At 36.8% G+C, this 21746-nt stretch overlaps 1 protein-coding gene across 1 annotated transcript in view; it reads right to left on the bottom strand.

Moving 5' to 3' along the window:
- Positions 1–21445, bottom strand: part of LOC116463781 (TOX high mobility group box family member 3-like) — a 31809-nt gene extending 10364 nt beyond the window's left edge. Inside the window, exons 1-4 of the mRNA XM_032147046.2 lie at positions 21347–21445; positions 19866–19931; positions 15291–15545; positions 1632–1901 (exon numbers count right to left, since the gene is read on the bottom strand). Of these exons, the coding sequence (XP_032002937.2) occupies positions 1632–1901; positions 15291–15545; positions 19866–19931; positions 21347–21445 (690 nt within the window). The remainder of the gene's footprint in view (positions 1–1631; positions 1902–15290; positions 15546–19865; positions 19932–21346) is intronic.
- Between the last annotated feature and the right edge of the window lie 301 nt (positions 21446–21746).

Here is a 21746-nt window from a genome sequence, read left to right as displayed (position 1 = left end):
CTCCTCTGTTCCTCATCACTCTTAATCTTCTCTAGCTCCTCTTCTTCCTTTTGCTACTTATAAATAGATGATGCTCAAGGTTCTGTCCTTGACTTGCTCCTTATACTCTCTGAGAAGTCCTGATTACTTTCACGTCTTCTCATCCATGTGCTGATGGTCCCAAAATCTATAGTTCCAGTTCCCATGAACTGAGTTCTAGACTCCAATGTAAGCACCTCAGATTCAACTCTAACATCCCAAACTCTCATGTTCCCCATGGGGGAGAACACTCCTCTCTTTGTGGGTTGCTCCTCTCATTTGCTGATAGCCATTCTGGCTCTCAAACTAAAACCCAATTTGTCTCTTCTTCAAATTCCAGTGGATCACCAAATCCTTAAAATCTTTATGATTCTCACTCCTAAAATGCCTGCTAATCTGGTACCTCCTGTCCATTCCCTCCCTTGATGAAAGGAAACATAACAAAAGAGTCTTCTAATTCACTGCCTTTTCTTTGGTCCCTCCCTTTATAAGGCATTCTATATAGCCAAAGTTATCTCTCTAAAGCATAAATTACTTACGCCATTCCTCGATGCAAATAATTAATCAGCTCTCAGCTACCAACAGAAGAAAGACCACCACATTTAAGCCATTTCGTTCTTCAATTTCTATTTCTCTCTTCCCCCATATCAAACTTCACTATACCCATAAACAGCATGTACTTCCACTGTTCCTCACTAGCCCCCCACCAAAATGTTGGCCTCTGTCTTCTGCCTCACAAACTTTTATTCATCTTCTTAGACCTAATTCAAATATCGTTTTCTCAGTAAAGTCTTCCTCAAATCACTCTCCCAAGCAGAATCAATTAGAATCTCAGCACACCAGATACATCAGTTATATCACTAATCACATCTGGAGCTAGTTTTAAACATTGCTATTCATCCCCAATGGGAAGTCTCATGAGCAGTAATTCTCTTATAAATCTTTGTATCACAAGAACCAAACAAAATGCCAAGCACAGAGTAGGTATACAGCACATAATTAATGAGTGACTAATGAGTAATTATGTACTATTACAGTACCCTTTTTCATGATTCTAAGCATTTGGAAAAGTCATACCTGGAACACAGTTTTTATTTCAAACTTTGTATCATTTAAAATTATACATTTCCCATGACAAAGGCAAAAATGTAAGATGATGAGAATGAACTCAGAGATACATATCACTGAAGCTGCAAGGCTGTCAAATGTGGCAGCAGCTTGACCAACACACTGGATGAAACTTGCTCACATGGACATTAACTTAGAACCAGAGCAGTTTAGAATTTCTGGAATGTCTACAATTTCTGGAAATTTGTAGCAGGGAGTCCAAGCCCTCCTTTTGCAGATTAGAAAAATTGGGCCTACAAGAATTAAATAACATGTCCAATGCCTTACAGCTATAGTAGGAGAAGCCCGATCTCTCAATTTCCAGTCCAATATACTTTCTAAAGAAAATAAATGAAAGAGCGAAGAAAAACAACAAACCATTATACATTTAAATGCTACTCCAAATCCATGAAGAAAAACAAGGCAACACCATGAATGAAATTCAAACAGCATGGGGTAATCCCATATTCTCTGGCAGGTTGCACACTAAGGCAGCTCTAACTTACTCTGTTAGCTTCATCAGCATCCTCTTCATTGATGGAGCTGGAAGGGGAGGGAGTGGCCGATTTGCTTGCTGGAGGTGAAGGAGATGTGTGAGGCATACTGGCACCTCCCAAATTCAACCCCAACTGGGCGCTGAGCTGAGACTGGTTGATGGTGGTGAGCTGGGCAGGAGGCATGACCCCAGAACGCGCAGCATCAGTCATGTGGACGATGGACCGCATGATCAGGGAGGGATCCTGCCGGTACTGGGACACTTGTGTGTGGCTCTGATCCTAGAAAGGCAGCAACGAAGGGGAAAAAGATTTCAGTTTTTCTAGATATCAGTGAACTTATCAGGTTAGCATCTGCTTAGATAGGTTTGAACTGTTGCAATGTTGATAGGTCTGACCTATTGCAGGATGATGGTCTCCGTTCATTTATTAAATATAAGGACCCATGCCAAGAAGTTGAAGGGTTAGAAGCACAAAATCCAAATATCCAGCCCAGAATATTTCATTATAGAACTGTCAGTGGATGTGGAAGGAAGGAAGGAAGGAAGGAAGGAAGGAAGGAAGGAAGGAAGGAAGGAAGGAAGGAAGGGAGGGAGCGAGGGAGGGAGGGAGGGAGGAAGGAAGGAAGGAAGGAAGGGAGGGAAGAAAGAAGAAAGGAAATTAGCAAAACTAAATATAATCTTTCAGCTCTTGTTTCTTATTGAGTAAACTGGTGGCAGGGAAAGGGCTGAAGCAGAGACCGCACCCATTCAGGCTCCTGCATTAGTTTACCATCCTTCCCACACACGTAGCTGTTATGAGAGAAAGCAAAGCCATTCTTTATTTTATTCTCCCAGAAATGCATAGGACATGCAGAGGATGGGCCAGCAAAGCACAGAGCTTTAGTTGCACAGAGCTTTAGTTTCACAGAGCAAACATCTGTTTGCTTTAGGGCACCCTTTCTGTGAAATCCTCTGTGGTTAACCAGACGGTCATTCCGATTCTGAATTACATTGTCAGCGGCATCTGGAAGTCATTCAATGTCTTTTGGATTGGATATCACTTTTTTCACTTAAATCTACTTTGTTTTCTTTTGTTCAATCCATCATGATTTAATGTACTAATGAATTTTTTCATAAATACCTATAAAAAGATGGTAGAGATCATCAGAAATAGCTTTTTCTGAAACTTATTGCAGTTACTTCAAATGCAGCTTTCTCTGTTGTTGGTAGTCATACAGAAAGGCCTTATAGTTGTTACTGCTTATTCTCTATTTTTTTTTAATTCCAAAGAATCAAAAAATGAAGACATGTTTTTCAAATGACTTACTTTAAGACATGTCATTTGGAGTGAGTCTGTGATTTTGCTGAAACCAAATTCTCTTGACTCACAGTGACCCAGAATCTAATTTTATACACAAGCCTATGAATTCTTAACTGTTCCTTTTTTGAGTCCTTCTGATAAGGTTTATTTTTGCTCTTTAAAGAAGCAGAATGAATTGTAAATAACTAAATTGGAGCATTTGGTTTCTTCATATTAAATATATAAATGCCACTCAATAAGAAGATCTATCAAAGAAAACCAGTTGAATAAATTATGGTCTACCCATACGTCAAAGTGTTATGAAGCTTTTAAAAATAATGAATTAGATTTATGTGCATTGACCTAGGGCAGAGTTTCTCAATTTCAGCTCTCTTGACATTTTGGACCAGATAATTTTTATTGTAGGGGCTTGTCCTGCATATTGTGGGGGCTTGTCCTGCATATTGTAGGTACTCAGATGCATCCCCAGCCTCTTCCCACTAGATGCTAACAATATCCCTCCCCCTACCAGTCATGACAATGAAAAATGTCTCCAGACTTTGCCCCAGACGGGGCAAAACTACTCCCAGTTGAGAGCCACTAACCTACCCAACATACAGTACATAAAAGGCAAGTTAAAAAATAACTCTACAGGACAGCCTTGTTTTCTTTGAGAAAAAAAAAAAAAGAAAGTGTATCCTAATGTTAACAATGGTTACATTATAAGGGGTAGAATGGGAGGGGCAAGGAGGAGAGAGTTTCAACTCTTTTTACGTACATGTGTATGCCGTTTTGATAAGCTGTGACCACAATACAAAAGTAAACAAAAACTAAAACACTTTAATCAGAAAAAAAAAGGAAGATAATGCAAGTGGTTAAAAGAGTCCGTCAACAAGTGTTAGAATATTAAATACATACATTTCCCATTTCTTAATAATTTCCAAATAATCACTGTGAAATCCTGGAGGAAAGCGTCACAAGTATCAGAACACCACACTCCCTTATATCACCGGCAATGTTCTCCTTTGTTGTTCCTACAATATTACGTTCTACTTGCAGGTGTCTTTCTGCAGATTGTGTGGATTTTATGTTATCTGTTCATCCTGATTATCTTTTTTATTGGAATTCTACCACATTTGCTCATTTCTCCTAGAAAATCTGAGCTATCTGTTCAGTCTTCCATGTTCTCTTGAAGTGTAACCACTGCTCACTGACATAACTTCCACCCCCAAACTACTGGTAATTATGCCATCCAGCTTATTCTAAATTTTCTTCTTCATATATGTCTTTCAGAATGCTTTTTTTTTTTTTTTTTTTTGATGGAGTCTCGCTCTGTTGCCCAGGCTGGAGTGCAGTGGTACCATCTCAGCTCACTGCAACCTCCACCTCCCAGGTTCAAGTGATTCTCCTGCCTTAGCCTCCTGAGTAGCTGAAATTACAGGGGCGCACCACCACACCCAGCTAATTTTTGTATTTTTAGTAGAGACAGGGTTTCACCATGTTGGTCAGGCTTGTCTTGAACTCCTGACCTCAAGTGATCTGCCAGCCTCGGCCTCCCAAAGTGCTGGGATTATAGGCATGAGGCACCACACCCGGCCCAGAATGCTTTTTAAAAATCTTTCCATCTTATTTAAATCTAGATGTTTTAAAGTATCTACAGGCAAATTCCAGGGCACATTTAAATGAAGTATTTTAATTCTGACTGTATAATACTAAATTAGTTAACTGGTATGGCCATGAAATGTGATCATCTGATTTATGCAGTTTTCTCATTAGCAGAGAGTTACTTTGCTCTCTTTGCTCCAACGCTTGTGAAAATCTGCACGTATAGGTGCTCGATTGACTCACCCCACACCTAGAGCATTTTTCAGATGGCTCTCATGGCCAAACACAAGGCCAAGAAGCATGTCTCCTTGGCTTCGTCAGTCCTTCCTGAATTCCATCTGCAATTTATGCCTTTATTATGGATCTTGCTGCTGGGGAGCTCCTTTGATAGACAGCCAAGGTTCACCGTACTAAAAAGGAAGTTTTACTGTGTGTTTATTACTATGTGCCAGCATTTGTGCTAAGCTTAATACGTACTTTCTAATTTAATCCTCTGGATTGCTTTCTGCATTAGATACTAGTCCTATACTCATTCTTAGACAGATAAGAGTGATTCCCCAGGCCCCCAAGCTAGCTAGTGAAGGTGTGACAGAAAACCTGGGCCCTAGAGAGCCATGGTATCTTCATGGTAGAGATGTGTCCTGGTAGAGAGAGATAAATGAGACTCTGGGATTTCCGCTGCCATCATCCCCCTTTAACAAAATCAACTCCATTTCCATTTGTTTTATAAATTGAGGTTCCTCATAATATTTCATTACAAAAAAAAAAAACAAAAAAAACAAAAAAACAAGGTTCTTTTGCAGGATGACAGTATGGAAACCATTCCTGAAGAGTACTGGTGGTGGGGCCAAGGCCCTGCCAAAACGTAGAGTCATCCACATAGTCTTCAGATCCAAAAAGATGCCATCTCCCGCTGGACAAGATACCAAGGGCCTCTAGCCTATTTTTAAAGTAACCTCTGACCCACGTAATTTACGCATCAAAATGTGCTACCACTCACCATGGTTCACAGTTATCCGATAATCACTTCCTATGAGTGAAGATTATAATGTAGGACGATTAATGGCTAAAGTGTCTCTTTGGAAATTCAAGCTCCTTTAGGGCCACCAATTTTTTTTTTTTTTTTTTTTGAGACGGAGTCTCGCTCTGTCGCCCAGGCTAGAGTGCAGTGGCGCAGTCTCGGCTCACTGCAAGCTCCGCCTCCCGGGTTCACGTCATTCTCCTGCCTTAGCCTCTCTGAGTAGCTGGGACTACAGGCGCCCGCCACCACGCCCGGCTAATTTTTTGTATTTTTTAGTAGAGACGGGGTTTCACCGTGGTCTCGATCTCCTAACATCATGATCCGCCCGCCTCGGCCTCCCAAAGTGCTGGGATTACAAGCGTGAGCCACCGCGCCCGGCCAGGGCCACCAATTATTAACAACTGCCTTGGGGAACTTGAGGATCCTCAACAGCTCCAATCATTTTCCATAAAAGTAACCTTTAAAAGATGTTACCCTTGATCTTAGGACTACCACATAAAAAGAGAAAGATGTCAGCTCAGTTTAAAAGTATTTATTGAGCACCTATTATGTATGAGGCCAGAGAAGGCAATATATCAAACCTTATATCTTTGAGAACCAGGAAATTATCATGTGATTATTTTACACATTAAATGAAATCTTGAATGGATGAACAAATTTACTACAACAAAATGTAGGCCAGAATAATTTTTATATACTCCCACCAAAATTGCTCACAATTTTTCTCAGTAGTAATGACACAATAAGGAAATGTATAACCATGAATATAGCCCAGAGAAATTTAATGTGCTTTTGTTAATATTACTTCTCACTTACAAAAATTAAGTCTTGAAAGATTTACCAGTGATCATTTAAAGGCAAAGCAGCTATTGGGTTCTAAGAGATTGCCCACTATCATAACCAAAAATAAGAGTTGAATGCTGGTAGCTTTTCCACTCCTTTCACAATTACATTTTATATGTAATGTTCCTTTATATAGTTTCCTAAATTTTTCAGTATTTGGGAAAAACTCATTCTCTCTTCCTTGTCTCGTTTTGTCTTCTAATTGGCGATATTAGATAAGAGTGTCTCAACCTGAGTGGTACTAACATTTGGGTCTGGATGATCCTTTGTTGGGGGCGGGGCATTCTGTGCGTTATAGAATATTTAGCACCATCTCTGGCCTCTACCCACTAGATACCAGTAGCCGCCCCTCTCCTACTGGGTTGTGACAACCAAAATGTATCCAGACATTGGCGAATGTCAAAATCCCCTTCATTTGCAAACTACTGTATTAGACAAATATCATAAAAATCATTTTCTTGGGGGAGTCAGGTAGTGAATGTTCAAAGCTTATGTTCTGTTCCTAAAAATAGAAAGCATCTACATAAACAAGACTCCAACTGTGATAAATATTGGGAAGAAAATAAATAGGTTATACAAAAAAGAGTTATTGGGGAAGTATGGCTACATTTGATTGGGTCAATAGGAAAGACCTCTCAAAAAAGATAGCATTTGAGCTGATGCTGAAGGATGAGGAGAAGCCAACTGTGAAGTGAAGGGAAAAGCATGTCTCATGCAGAGGGAACAGCATGAGCAAGGTCTGAAGTGGGAGAGATCTTGACATGCTTGAGAAATGAAAAGGTGGACAGGAAAGCTGGGTGCAGGGTAGGCAAGGTAAAGGGTGAAATGCAATAGGCTTGGAGAGACTGGCCTCATTGTGAAAGGTGGGGAAATCATGGGATGCTTCCCCGAAGAGGTGACCTACTATGCTGAGGTATAAAGGGAAGTAGAAGCTAACCAAGCCAGGGCATCCCAGACAGAGATGAACATGTACCTAAACCTGGGGCATGGGCAAACATACCACCGATAAGGAAATGACAGTCCAGAGTGACTGGGCCAGGAAGAGCACAGCTGGCTATGAGGCTGGAACAGCAAGTCATGGCCATAAAGTGACAAGGTTTATTGTCTGGGCTAGGAAGTCTGGATTATATTCACAGTGTAGAAGGCTGCCATTGAAAGTTTAAAGCATGGTGTATATCTAGTGGGACTATTCATTGCAATAAATATTAACTGTCCATACCTCATGGGCAACCAGCCCATCTAAATCAATTGCGGACATTTCTATTTCGTTTAAATATAAATGTATGGCCTGCCACCTCAATCTGTGTTTCAAAGAATACCCAAAGATTAATATTTGCAGTCGCAGAAGGTCACTCAGAATGGGTGGGCCATGGATCTCATAAAATGCTCTCACTAATAGGAGGGGCACTGCCTTCTATCTATTGGCCTGTATGATTCATGCCTGTGGTGTTCAACAAAGCCTTCTGGTTTCTGTATGTCTTGGTGGGGGTAGGGGAGTGCCTGGCAGAGGCTTGCCTCTCTCTCCACCTGATGAAAGAGCCTCTTTGTCTTTTTTAAACAGGAAAAATCCAATGAATGGATATTTTGGGTAGCAATCCCTCATTTTCTTAAATTGCCTGAAACCCAGCCTATTATTGAACATTAATCATTTGAGTGAATGGTTAAAATCTGAATAATGTTATATTAATAAGGAAACTTTAGATCACTAACATAAATGAAAAATTAAAATCACTCATGGCCAATGGAATGCCAAATAAACACCAGGAAAAGAAAATAATACTGTTATAGTCAGTGTGGATACCGGGGCCTGCCTGAGGCTCTGGGCCTGAGTTCTGCTTTCTTTAACTTAAGAAGGCTAAAAGAAAGGTGTGAAAGACTGAATTAGCCCCAAACTGAGTCTTTCTCCTGGACTTAATCAAGATTAAAAGAGAAATGAAAGGTGAAAAACTTCCTTACCGTGTAAGTCACTATGTTATAATATCATGTTTGTACTTCATATGAAGATATGTCTTAGGGTAGCAGGATATGAGAAGAGAATGGATAAAACTTGCTCTAATTTCCTTAAATGAGAAAACTCTACATATTTAAATCCTTCTCACTCATTTTTTCAGGCCTGGAGCAGTGCTACATTTATCTTTGTGCTGCACACTTAGTAGTACATAGTTATACATACTATGGTCTTGCTTTGTTTTGTTTCTTTTTGCAAATCTAAGATATAAGCTTTCACATTGACATTTTATTGTAAATATTATACATTATTATTCTATATTATCTGTTTATACTTATTACAATGGCACTTACACTTGGGTTGATTTCATCATTAAAAAATTTTTAAATTCTAATATGCAAATGTGTTTAATGCATCTTCTATCTATACTTACACATAAATATTCTCCATAACAATCCAATATTAGGTTTTCAAAATAGAGCATAACATCCAATTAAGAAGCAACTAACCCAAATATATTAGAGTGTGACTAAATATATTTTCACTGTGCCAGTTTTTAATCAATATTTCTTGAGAAATGAAGTAATTAAACAATTATCAGCAATAAAAATTACTTTGTATTCATAAATATCAGAGTTAACTGCAAATAGGAAATGCAGGCCAGTAATTTTATGTTCGATTATTTAGTTATGTCTTATAGCAATGTTAAAATTTTATTTCCAAATTAACAACGATCAAATAGTTATGCATAGCTACTACTTTTGTAACTCCAATGGACCCTGACACAGTCATGCCAAATGCATACCAATGATAATTACAGACCTGCATACCACCACCTTTATATTCATCAAAATATCTGCACTGAAATAGATCATTTTTACTTAATAACTACTCTCAGGGTTGTAATCAGACATACCTACCCATGAAAGTTTTGTAAAAAACAGTGTTCCCTAAAGTTAATTAATAGTTTCTTGGCAAAATAAAATTTTCAAGAGTTTATTATGAACACTTAATGGTAGTTTACTCATGTACCCTGTAACTGACTTTGTTTTACCAAAGGAACAGCTCCATGCTTATTTTATTCAGTCCTAAATTAAAATTTTAAAGAGCAATTCCACTTTTATAGCTGTTGATACTTCAAGCCCCCTCCCCTCCCCTCCATTTTAACTTAGCAGTCTAAGTATGCTCTTAATAACAAGTAAATATCCTTTCATTGTCCTTTTATTCATTTATATATTGAAGAAATGAAATATTTATTGAAAGTCAAGTATATTCCAGGCCCAGGGATGACACCAAACAGACCCAAGGAGCACTTGCCTTCCTGGAGCTTCTATTCTGGTAGGGAGGAGACAGATGGGAAGCAAGCAAAGGAAAGCATTGCAAAGGACGACAAGGGCTGTGAATAAAAGGAACAGGGGTAATGTTATACAGAGTAACTCTCACCTCTCCAAAAAATATTTGAGCCATCGTGTCAGTCTTATGTGGGAATCTAAGTGCTGTAAAAGGGTGTTTTTGCCGTCTCTGAACCATCACTAAGTACTACAACACTTAACTGTAGATGACCTATGTTAAAAAGAAGATACAGGGAAATAAACCACAGCCAGCCTTCTCATAACACTTTCCTTTAAACATTATAAACCAAACAATAATCATGTATCACACTGCACAAGGGCTAATTAGGTTTAGTAGAAGTTTGGAACACAGTCCTACTTTGACAGATGACCCTCAAGTTAACTCAGCCCTAAAGACAATTCTTATCTGTTCAGAGTCAGTAGTATGCACAGGCCAAGAATAAAGAATATTTATTTTAAGCTCAGTGTGGTACAAGGCTCTACAAAGAAGGCAGCTTGTAAAAGTGTCTGTGGCCTGGATATTTTTGGCAGACAATTATCAAGGTATAGTAACAGCTAAATTAAAGTTGGCTTTTGACAATAAGCTTCTTTCAGGCAGCAGTCAGATTGAATCTCTGTAATTCATTGAGGGGACACTGGTAGTCAAAAAAAAAAAAAAGAAACACAAAACAATTTCACAAGCAGTATAATCAAGCTCTAATGATTAAAAACAGGCCAGGTGCAGTGGCTCATGCCTCTAATCACAGCACTTTGGGAGGCCAAGACAGGAGAACAGCTGGAAGCCAGGAATTCAAGACCAGCCTGGGCAACTGACAGCAAGGCCCTGTCTCTATAAAAATTTTAAAAACTAGCTGGACGTGGTGGCACACACTTGTAGTCCCAGCTACTCGGGAAGCTGAGGATCGCTTGAACACAGGAGTTCGAGACTGCAATGAGCTATGATCATACCACTGTACCTCAGCCTGAGTGACAGAGTGAGATCCTCTCTCTAAAAAATATGTAAAATTTAAAAAAAGGCAACAAACAATATACAGCACTTAATAGGTGCTCAGTAAATATTCATTGAAGGTTAATATATGGTTTCAGTTTTATAATTGTATAATTTAGACTTCACGCAGATAGGTCTTATTCCATTCAATGTGTATTTTTGCCTAGGTAAGTTGTGAGTTTTATATTGTTAATTCATAATAAAATAGTTTTTGACCATAACTTGACCAAAGTTATTCAATCTGTATGATATATTTGTAAGTATTCAATTTGTATGAGAAATTGCTTGTCCCCCCATGGCTAAATAGTCATCATCCTGTGGACTTTAGCTCCCCAACCTCTATTGACAATGGCAATGAATGCATTCATAACAATAATCAGGGCTTGTTTTAATAGAACGTTCCATGCATTAAACACCTTAATGACCCATGAAATAACCGCTTTATCTGTAACACATTAAGCAACATTGCTAAAAACAATGTATTAATTGAAAGTCTGCTATTTTTCTTAACGTAAGATTTTTTTAAGTATAAAAATGGCATGAAAGTCATTTTCTTAAAAACAAATATAATAATTCAATTTCAAAATGAGAGCCATTCCAAATGATGGTATAAAAACTTATAAAATAAGCCTGGTAATTTTAGATGTAATATTCTGATAAATTGCCATTTTTCTATCAACAATGATATCTGTCTGGATTATGACTTGAGTCTTACGAATATTTTAAAAGCTCATAATTTTCTTCTCTGCATAAGTGTCTCCTATAGGACCTTTTCCTCTCTTTTTCTCTTCCCTTTAACAGGTGCGAATACTACCATACTCAGATACTTTCCTTACTTCCATCTTTTTCAATTTTCTAATACTCCATTTGATATTGCTAGAGCACCACTATAGCATTTTCTATAAATATGTGTGATCACAATTAAATCCAAGGTAATATCAAACAGAAAATGTCAGTCCTGTAAACATGGAAATATAATATATGAAGAAAAGTATGTGAATTATCAGTGTGTTTTATAAATTCTCTTTTGGGGGGCATACAAAATATCAGACCAGAGACAATAATTTTACTGTCTGTTTCTTAGATATCAAAGAGAATTTTGAAATTCATCAAAGCTAACCTTCTGTTATGTACAACAGGCTAAGCTGAAAAGAATGTTAACAAGTTCAATTTTCATTCAATCAGCACTACTGCTCTCTGAAATGTTTCATTGCAGGAAAGAAATAAAAATAATCTATATGGTAATTATGAGGATGAATCCCCCAGTAACTTTCAGCTACATGAAAGGTCAGTTCTATTCAAGATATTTTATCAGTCCCCTGCACATACTCCTGTCCTGTCATTTTAAATCTGAACAGCATTTTATTTTCCCATTTACAGCTACCTGCAGAATTAAGTACTTAAGCCAAATAAGAAAAAAAAAAAGAAATGTTGAATGCTGGCAAAGGCTATAATAGCATAGAGATAAATCGTTCATCTGCTCTCTCTCAAGCCTCTAGGGCTGCAGATTTTTCTTCTCCTGGTGCACTGTGGGTATTCAAAACTTGTTCAACATGATTTCATTTCATTTCAGGCACTGCCTGAGAAAACTAAATTACAGAATCAATCATACAGAAGGTCAGAGTGAGACTTCATTACAAGTATTGCATGCTTGCATGAATATCTTTCATTTATGACTGACCCAATATGTCACAATAGCTGTCTAGTAAAAATAATCCACTTTCTGAAATTGATGTACTACTGATGTCAATGCTACTCAGCAGGCTGGGCAGATTATAGAGAGGTGTTAAAAAAAAACACACACAATCCTTTGGAACGCACATTGTAGATTTTTAGAATTGCAATCTTTTGTGGATTAAAACAATTTCCAGATGATCATCTGAACTGACAATAACACTTAGAGGTAACAAATTTTTAACAAAAATATACTGTTGATTTTGACTTGCCAACCACATCCTGTTTTAAAATACACGTATTTACGACAAGCAAATCAAGGTTGTTCTTTGAAGTCACAAATGCATCGACATTCAATTTTTCAGCAATTCGCTTTTGAATACTGGGGCATTATTTGCATATTTTGAAATGTGAATGCTAATCACTGGACTCTTTTTAATCCCCCTTTTTTGTTCCTGCCTTCTGTTTTTAAATATAATGGCATAAATTTAACGAAGATAAACATGTTGTGCTTGTTGCCAACAATAATGCAGCTAATCAGTAATGTGACAAACTGTCACTCTTTCTAAAGGAAAACCGATGAAGCTCTGAAGAAAAGCTGGTTCAATACAACATCAACAAGCTGGCTTTTCTTCTTATATGATAGTCTTAATTCACCATAGCAATCCTTAACAGACAGCCATATTCATTTGGATAATAAAACTTCTTACTTGCATAAGGTATGAAATATCCAACACACACTGGGAAGCTGAATGCATGATGTATAAAGTATTATTTATTATTTTTCTGGTGACTTTCCTAAGGGAAATCTCTGAGGAGGCTTCTGTGGAGTGTTATGATGTAGCCAGCCAACTCAGTACCCGCAGGGAGATATAGAAGAACCCTGACATAACCAATTTTCAACCATGCCTCTGGCGATTCTGAATTCAAGTTTATAGGTGAACGTGTCAGGTAGTACATAGAACAAAGCCAACGACACATTGTATTCATCATAATTCTGTCCTAGTACATTTTATTTTTTCCAACATTTGTGATTTAAAATCCCATGACATTTCTTCAAGGTGAAATTCTACTAGAATTTTCAACAAGATTAGTTTGTTTCAAGCCAAAATAAATATCACTCAGGTTCAGCAAAACTTCAAAAAGGCACCAATAAATGTGATGAGGTCCATGGAAATACCATGACAACAGCCTGCACTTAGCTAAAGTACCTATACTTTCAAAAGTCAATGAAATAATTCAACTGCTTTAGCGATTAGCCATACATTACAAAAGAAGCATTAAAAATTGAGTCCTCTTTCCCAACGCCAGTCTGTGAAAGCATTGTTCTTTAAGTGTATGTGAATATCATAATTATTTTATGATTCCATCTTTAGTTCTTTCCAATATAGTAAATTCAATTGACCATGAAATGAAATTTCATAGTCAAAATGCCTCCTTTACACTTTTTTATGGCAGCAATAACAGTTTTATAGCTTTAAGGCAAGGTAATTCATCAGATGTTTAATTTAAAGGCAGATTCTTATATTATTAATAAATATTTACCAATTTAATAAAGTACACATTTTAACATACATTTAACTATTTCTGCAACTTAAATGAGTCTCGCTGAGCATCTATGAATGACGGTGAACCCTGGCAAACTCCCTTGGTGACTAAACACACCCATTTTACTTTTATTCTTTTCTAAGCAAAACATTGCAAGCCTGGCTATAGAGAAACAGAGAATAGAACCCTCCATTCCAGTGTCAAAGGTACAAAAATATAAGAAAGTCCCCTGGAAACAATTATTTTGATGTCGAGTAACGCTTATGAATACTTAATGGCTATTTCCCGACTGTTCACTGAATTATTTTCTGACAAAAAAAAAAATAAAGTAAAAAATAAAAACCCCGATGTTCAGCTCAAACACAAAAGATCACAGGCAAAGAAAATTATGTTGCTGCAATCCTATTTGGGAAAGTAATCTTATATTTCAGAGAGCACATTGAATCTTTGCACCACTAATCCACTACATATTTTGCAATCATACGTTGTTATCTGGGGAATTAACAATGAAGCCAATAAACATCACTGGCATGGTCCTAATGTGCAGAGAAATATGTAAACAAGCAAAAGGATTTGTTTTTTGTTATACCAACACATCTGTTTCATTTTAACAGGGTTTTTTTTTAAAAAAAAAAAAGCTCTATAAACTATTAATCTTGTTTTTAAAATGTCCACTTAGTACCTCACCTAGATAGACACAAACGCATTATATGCTATGATGGAAAAAAAAGAAAAATCCCAGCAGAAGAGTTTAAAATACTTAAGCAGATTTACTCTAGTGATTGCTGACTATAATTGCACACTAAGAAAAATAGAACCAAAATTATTGCATTAGTTATCTTGGCTCCCTGGAGTGCCTTAATCGATGTTTATGACAATAAATAACACAATTAGGTGTATTTCACACAATCGCTTGTTCTATATTTTTCTCTGCTGGTTATAAGCAATTATACTTTTTCCCTTTTTTGGTATCTCAGTTTGGTATTTCATTTGCAGTAAGAGTAAATGTATCGTAAGCATTATAATACTAAAAACTCAAAAGACCTAGGCACCTGATAAGGACTTCCATTTCTAAAATCTTGCCTGGGCAAACTTTCAACTCAAGCACACCTTTGTGTTAAACCAACAGCAGGGGAAGATTGGCTACTTCCAAACCAATCAATTAGACTTTTGAAAAAATCACTTTAAATCAGCAGAATCTTTTTGGATCATCTTCTTTTTGGTTACTGTCAACCAACCCAATACCCTTTTGTTCAATACCAGGCAGCGATCCAGTACCTGCATGTAAATAGCACTAGGATCAATCCACTAGGAACAGGCAAGAGCACGTTTCAGAACATGGACTCTCAGATCTTTACTATGATTTGTGCAAATGATAAAAAATAATTTCAGTAATAAATGTGGTGCCTACCATATGCAACCCACTGCTATGAAGCACGCCATCTTGTTCCACGAGATTTCTTGAGATTGTAATGGAAGGGAGGTCCAGGCTTTGAGGGGGAAACTGGGGTGTGAATTCACTTCCCTGGGAAGGTAATGGATCACTGAGGGCTTGAAAGGGTAGCAGTACATCCGGCATGCCTAGGGCAGGGTCTGACTCTGGAGGAGGCGTGATTGGTGGAATTTCGAATTCCTCATCCCCAAGGCTTGGTGTATGGAATGTCTGCTAAAAGGAAACAAAATACAGATATATTCTTATTCTGTTCCTATATCTTATTCCTCCTGGGAGGGAAAGAGAAAGACATTGCATGAAAACACTACAAACATATCTAGGCCAAATATTTATTTCTCAAATGAAAACATCTTAAACACAGATTTCCATATATAAAGTTTTGCTGATCATTCTGATTAAAGATTTAATTCTCATTATCATATGGTTTTAATGGAGTATCAGTATTAACAGTTTTTTAATGCCTACTTAATTAGCAACATCTGTCTTTGTTGTTAGTTGGAGTATATAACAAATTGCTACTTTATTGATATGTTAGTGAAACAGCTCAAACCGCTGACACTATCCACATGCTTTATGAAATGCTGATGATTTTGTGGCACACACACACACACACACACACACATTAATCCAGAACTGAACATTACATATATTTACTTTCTGCCACAACATATAAAACAAGTAATATTAAATTTGTGGTTTGCTTTTTTAATTTCCTCATTGGTATATTCCCAAGTGCAATGACTACTTCTATGGAAATTGTTACTGTGTGTAATACAATGTTTTATATAAGGATTATCATAGCTCATATTAAAAGATGCCAGCGCTTTTATTTAAACTATAAAGAGGGTTATTTTCTTTTACATGAACATTTTAATATGTATTTATCTGAACATTTTCTACCAGTCTTCTACTTTTTAAAGATGATCTAGAGAGCATACAGCTATATTGATATAGAAATACTAACTAGATTTGATGCTGTTGGCTTACTTAGACAAGTACTATATCTCAAGACCTAAGTCTTAATGCATTGTTTTTCTTCACTGATACTGAGATTTTTTTTTTTTTTTGGGTGGGGGGTGGGGATAGAGTCTCGCTCTGTCGCCCAGGCAGGAGGGCAGTGGTGCCATCTCGGCTTACTGCAAGCTCCATCTCCTGGGTTCACGCCATTCTCCTGCCTCAGCCTCCCGAGTAGCTGGGACTACAGGTGCCCACCACCATACCCGGCTAATTTTTGAATTTTTTAGCAGAGACAGGGTTTCACCATGTTAGCCAGGATGGTCTCGATCTCCTGACCTTGTGATCCACCCACCTCAGCCTCCCAAGTGCTGGGATTACAGGAATGAGCCACCATACCCAGCCAATACTGAGATTCTTAAAGGCAGTGTTTTAAAATAGGGCCTCGTGATATAAATCAGGCTTGCTCCACCCAACCACACTAACCATTTTCCAGGGGATTTTTTTGGCGAGAGGTTCTGGGAGAGTGGCAAGGTCTAGGTTTTTTTTTTGTTTCTTTTTTTGTTTCTTTTTTTTTTTTTTTTTGGTCAAGTGAAGGGTTTGGGGGACTACTCATATTTTTTATTCCTAGCTCAGAGGGTCAAACTTATAGTTCATTTATTATTAATAGTATTTGAAAGAATGAACTGGTGCAAGATAATTTGAGTCTGCTATTATCAGTTAAGAGGACTAATTAAGTGCTGAAAATCATCATTCTTCAAGCTATCAATCATGATATAACGTAATGACCACTTGAGAGAAAAGAAAAACTCAAGAAAAAAAAAAGCAACAAAAAACATTTCTTACATATAGAACCTGTCAAATGTTATTTGTATCTCACCAGAAAAAAAGAGGTCACAGGCTATGGCAGTCTATGGTGGGACAACTGAACATCTTGAGGTTCTTAGCAGGCTCAATATATGCAAAACATCGTAGCAGAATAATACATTTGAATGCTAGACTAAAATATTGGATTTTCTGACACATGCATTCTAATAATGACCCCAAAAGCTGTCAGTTTCTAACTGTGGAACCCCTAGTTCCCAAACACAAAGGGATGAATTGGCCACAAACATGGTTGGCTAATGAACATAACCCTATGGTTGCATTTGCCGTTATTTTGGCACTAATGTGGTCTAGTAACAGATGCAACTGTAATTTGTGACTCATTTGCTACCCCATTACTGCTTAATGAAATCTAACATATCACATTAACAATACGGATAAACACTCATTCTTGATATGTGGCATTTGGCTGTTTTCATTACCACTGTAATTAACACTTGAAATATTATTTCAATAAATATTTAAAGTACTTTAAAAATGGTCAGGGTAATCATGACACAGACAGAAAACATAAAGCAAATGTGTGAATTTCAAACTCAGAGTATCCTAGTCCCTGTAGTGTTATCTACAGGACAATATCCATGTGAAGGGAATTGGTTTCAGGCACAATTTAGACTTTACAGCATGCAAACCTAAAGACTTCCTGAATTAGTTTACACTCATTAAAATGTTAAAAAAGCAAGTAAATTTACTTTTAATGCAGTGTCTGGGAAATTAGGCACATGCTATAATGTAGCATTAACATTTACTTGGGCTTTATTTTTTGTTCAAGAAAAGATGTACAGAGAAATCATTACATAAGATTACTTCCAAAACTAACATAAAACATGTCTATGCTAAGCAGTCACAATTAGGAAGGTTTTTATTTTTGTTAAGGAACAGATAGAGATGTCATATGCAATATGTCCCTATGGTATAATTTTTTAATGGCAAATTAATTTCAATTTAGCATATTACAATATCCTAACCTAATATAATCAATGAAATAACCAAGAAAATGTTAAAATGTTAAACTACTTTAAAGGCAGGTAATATATTAAAATTAAGCTTTCCTTAGAGAAAAAAAGAATCCAAAATGCTGGATATCTGAGATTATAAAAAAAAAAACCATATATGGCAAAAACAACAAAAAGACACACTGACTTTGGTAACTGTGCCATCTGACCAATATCAGATTAATCATTTAGAGTTTGCGTGATTATTTTTTACAGATACTGACTTTTCAATGTTTACCTTGAACATGTTAAAGTAGTATGTTCATGGTTAAATACCATCTGTACTGAAATGTTCAAAACATTTGTTCCTTTTGATAAAAATGCAAATCTGGAGAACTGTTGTATCAACATATAACAGCCAATGTCTGACATGGTGAATTATCACAGCTGGAATTAAATTGTCTCTGAACAGCTGCTGGCAGTAGAGCTTTCATCAATGTTTGATTCAAATGTAGGGAAAAAAATCCTACAGAATGAAACATCATGTTGTCCTTACAGATGGGGTTTGTGTTCATTATCACAAACAACACAGCAGCCAGTGCCAAACAATATTCCCTTATCTAAGCTGTCTTCTTGGTTAGAGAGATGATGGTCACTATAAAAATGATTAATCCAGGAATACCCTTAATTCTTGATTCCCCATTTATTCTAATAATTTCTCAAAGTTAATTTCTTTCATAACACTTGCCTCCCTTTACCAAGATCATTTATGAAGCCATTATTATTTTCATTCTCTGGAGTCAAGCTAGTTCAGTTTCCTGTATTTGAACGTATCTGGAAAATGAGGACTTTATATTACATGAACCGCAAGAGGAAATGTTCCATTTGGGCCAATTTCACTTCTGTTTGTTCTTGTTCTAAAACCTTAAATCTCACACAGTCTACCATTTTGGGGAAACCATGTTTTATCTAATCAAGATTGAGGTTTTTCTGGAGGGCAGGCCAATGAGACCAAACAGCAGCCCAAAATCAATAATAGGAAATGCAGTAAAAACAGCAGCAAGAAGACGATGCTTGTTTCATCTGCACCCGTAAACTGAAGACAGACCCAGAGACAATGAGGTGCTGGATTTAGATTCCATCACCCAGTTTCCCCAGCTGCAACCAAGTTTTGGAGCATGCCAGCCACTCATTCATTCATTCTATAAATATTTATTGAGCACCTACTACTGCCAGGCACTGTACTGGGCTATGGAGATCTAGCAACAAATTACAACACTCATTTCACATCACCCCAAGCCCCAAGAAACTATAATACTCTTCTGTCGCATAGTTTCCCAAACCATGACAACCTAATGACACTTAATTATCCCTAGGTATAGGTGAAGTTAAACTATTTTCCATTAAAAGTCACTTCTAGCCTGGTTTCTAAAAAAATAACCACTTATCTGCTTAGATACCAACACTGTGTATGTGTGTGTGTGTTTTAACATACATTCTTATATATTTACTTTCTGTTTGCATTATTTTTTAATCAAAAGATTTGTATGAAGTTACTAACATTAGTAACAGTCTACAGACAAGTGATAAAATACTTATCAGGTTTTCTTTTCCAATAAGCTTTTCTCATTTCTCCTCCAAAGTCGTTACCTTGTGCCACATAAGAGACAAATTTGATACTTTGTTTTTCCCTTCAAGCCTATTAAATTATCTCAATAACACGAAAAACAGGAACAAACACATTAAGACAGTCACCTACCTCACTGGCAGCGAAGAACGCATTGTTCGCCTCAGCCATATTCATATAGTTATTATTATTTCCAAACTGAAAGAAAACAGATAGTTTTACATTAATACGCGGCATAATAAAGCATTCTGGCTGTGATTTGGAAAGAATGCTGGTGTTGCTAAATAAAAGAGAGTTTTATCAGCCCAAATGCAAAACATGACAAAGGTTTCAAGGCACTATGCTATACTGTCAACTGGTTCCCTCAGAAAATAAAGCACAGAGTTAAGCTAACTCAATAATTCTATAAAATAGTTTTGTTTCTCATCAAGACTAACTGTGAAGGGAGAGGATTACAAACATTAAGCCAACTGGTCACCAGTGTGTGTTGCTTATTGACCTGGCATTTGTGAGAGGTGAGAGGGAAAAGAGTTTCCAAGAAAATCACCTTGACACATTTTAAAAGCACATAAGGATTTCATAGCTTAGTTTTCAAGAACAGATGTCACAAGTGTGGGTAGGTTAAAATGTGAATTAAAGGGAGTAAAATTCAATTCCCAGGACTCAAATTCTATTTTCTAGTGAATGGGGTGTGGCATGAATATAAATAAATTATAAGACTAAAGAATATTTTTAAAATCTCCAAACAGAGCTTAAAGCGATATCTATATCCATCAGAGCTGCTGAAAACAGTGATATTTAATCTCTCAATGTAACATTAAGTGCAAAGAGGTTTAAAAATAAGCGGGATCTCATGAACACAGCAATTTTTATTTCATTCCCTAACACAATGGGCCATTCATATCATCACAAATAAGACCATATCAGCATTTCAGACTTAAGCTCTTTACTTCTAGGGACCTGTTATCAAAATGTAAAACTTGGATTTTGGCAGAAATGTATTTTCAGGTTCAAATGGTCTAAATCGGCACATTTTGTTGCTTTAAACATTGTTATCAGTCTGGCAATATGGAAAGGCTCTGTGAGTATAATAATCTAGAGCTATATTATTTTCATGATTTTTAACTGGTAAAAGAATGTCCTTTTTATAAAGTGTATTATTTCCTTCCTTGAATGCATCAAATAAAACATAGGTTTGGTCTCCAAAGGGTGAAATGTATATATCTATTCTCTAATATAAATAAAGCTAGTAATTATTTAAAAATACAATTTTCCCAAGGAGAGCGAGAGATGGATGGATGGAGATAAACGGGTAGGTACATAGATACACAGATAGATATCGAGAATAAATAGAATATGGAGAGAGATACACAGATATGGAAGACTCATATAATCCTCTTCCTCAATAAACTAACACTTATTTCTGGGGGGCTCTCAATCCCTGACTCTGAAGGACTTGCACCCAGAAGCAGGATTGACATGCTACACTTTATCATGTCAGGGATCCAAGAACTAAGCAGCATTTATACGAAAGACGCTAATGGTTCCAGAGTATCCCACAACAGCCAACATATCTAAATGCACATACAATGAGCCATCCGACAAGCTCTCACTGAGCACTCAGCTTCATTTAGGTAAATATCTTTATAAGGATTTCTGAAAGATGAACTGGCGCTTAAGAAAAGACCTTTATCTGGTTTCTCTGAAGGCATGTGATATCAGAAACATGTGCATGGCTGCACATGGGCACACACACACTCACACACATATTTTCCCTTGTTTTTCTACAATGTTAAATACATGCAAGAAAAAGTATTTTAAGTATTTTATTTTCTATCATGAAATTTTTGATGAATGAATGATGCTAGAGTTAAAATCTCAGGTCTCCATGCAAATGTTCCTTTTGGATATTTATAAGAACCTGGGCTCGAGATGAGTATTCCGTGCACCAGTCCTGGCCCCCCAAACCGCCTAACAGCCTATATCACAACTTCAACGTTATTTAAATATAGG

Source organism: Hylobates moloch, unplaced genomic scaffold (genome assembly GCF_009828535.3).
Source record: "Hylobates moloch isolate HMO894 unplaced genomic scaffold, HMol_V3 SCAFFOLD_63, whole genome shotgun sequence".
In the NCBI taxonomy this organism is placed as follows: Eukaryota; Metazoa; Chordata; class Mammalia; order Primates; family Hylobatidae; genus Hylobates; species Hylobates moloch.
Note: the sequence above shows the minus strand (reverse complement) of the source record. Positions and strands in the feature narration are given on the sequence as shown.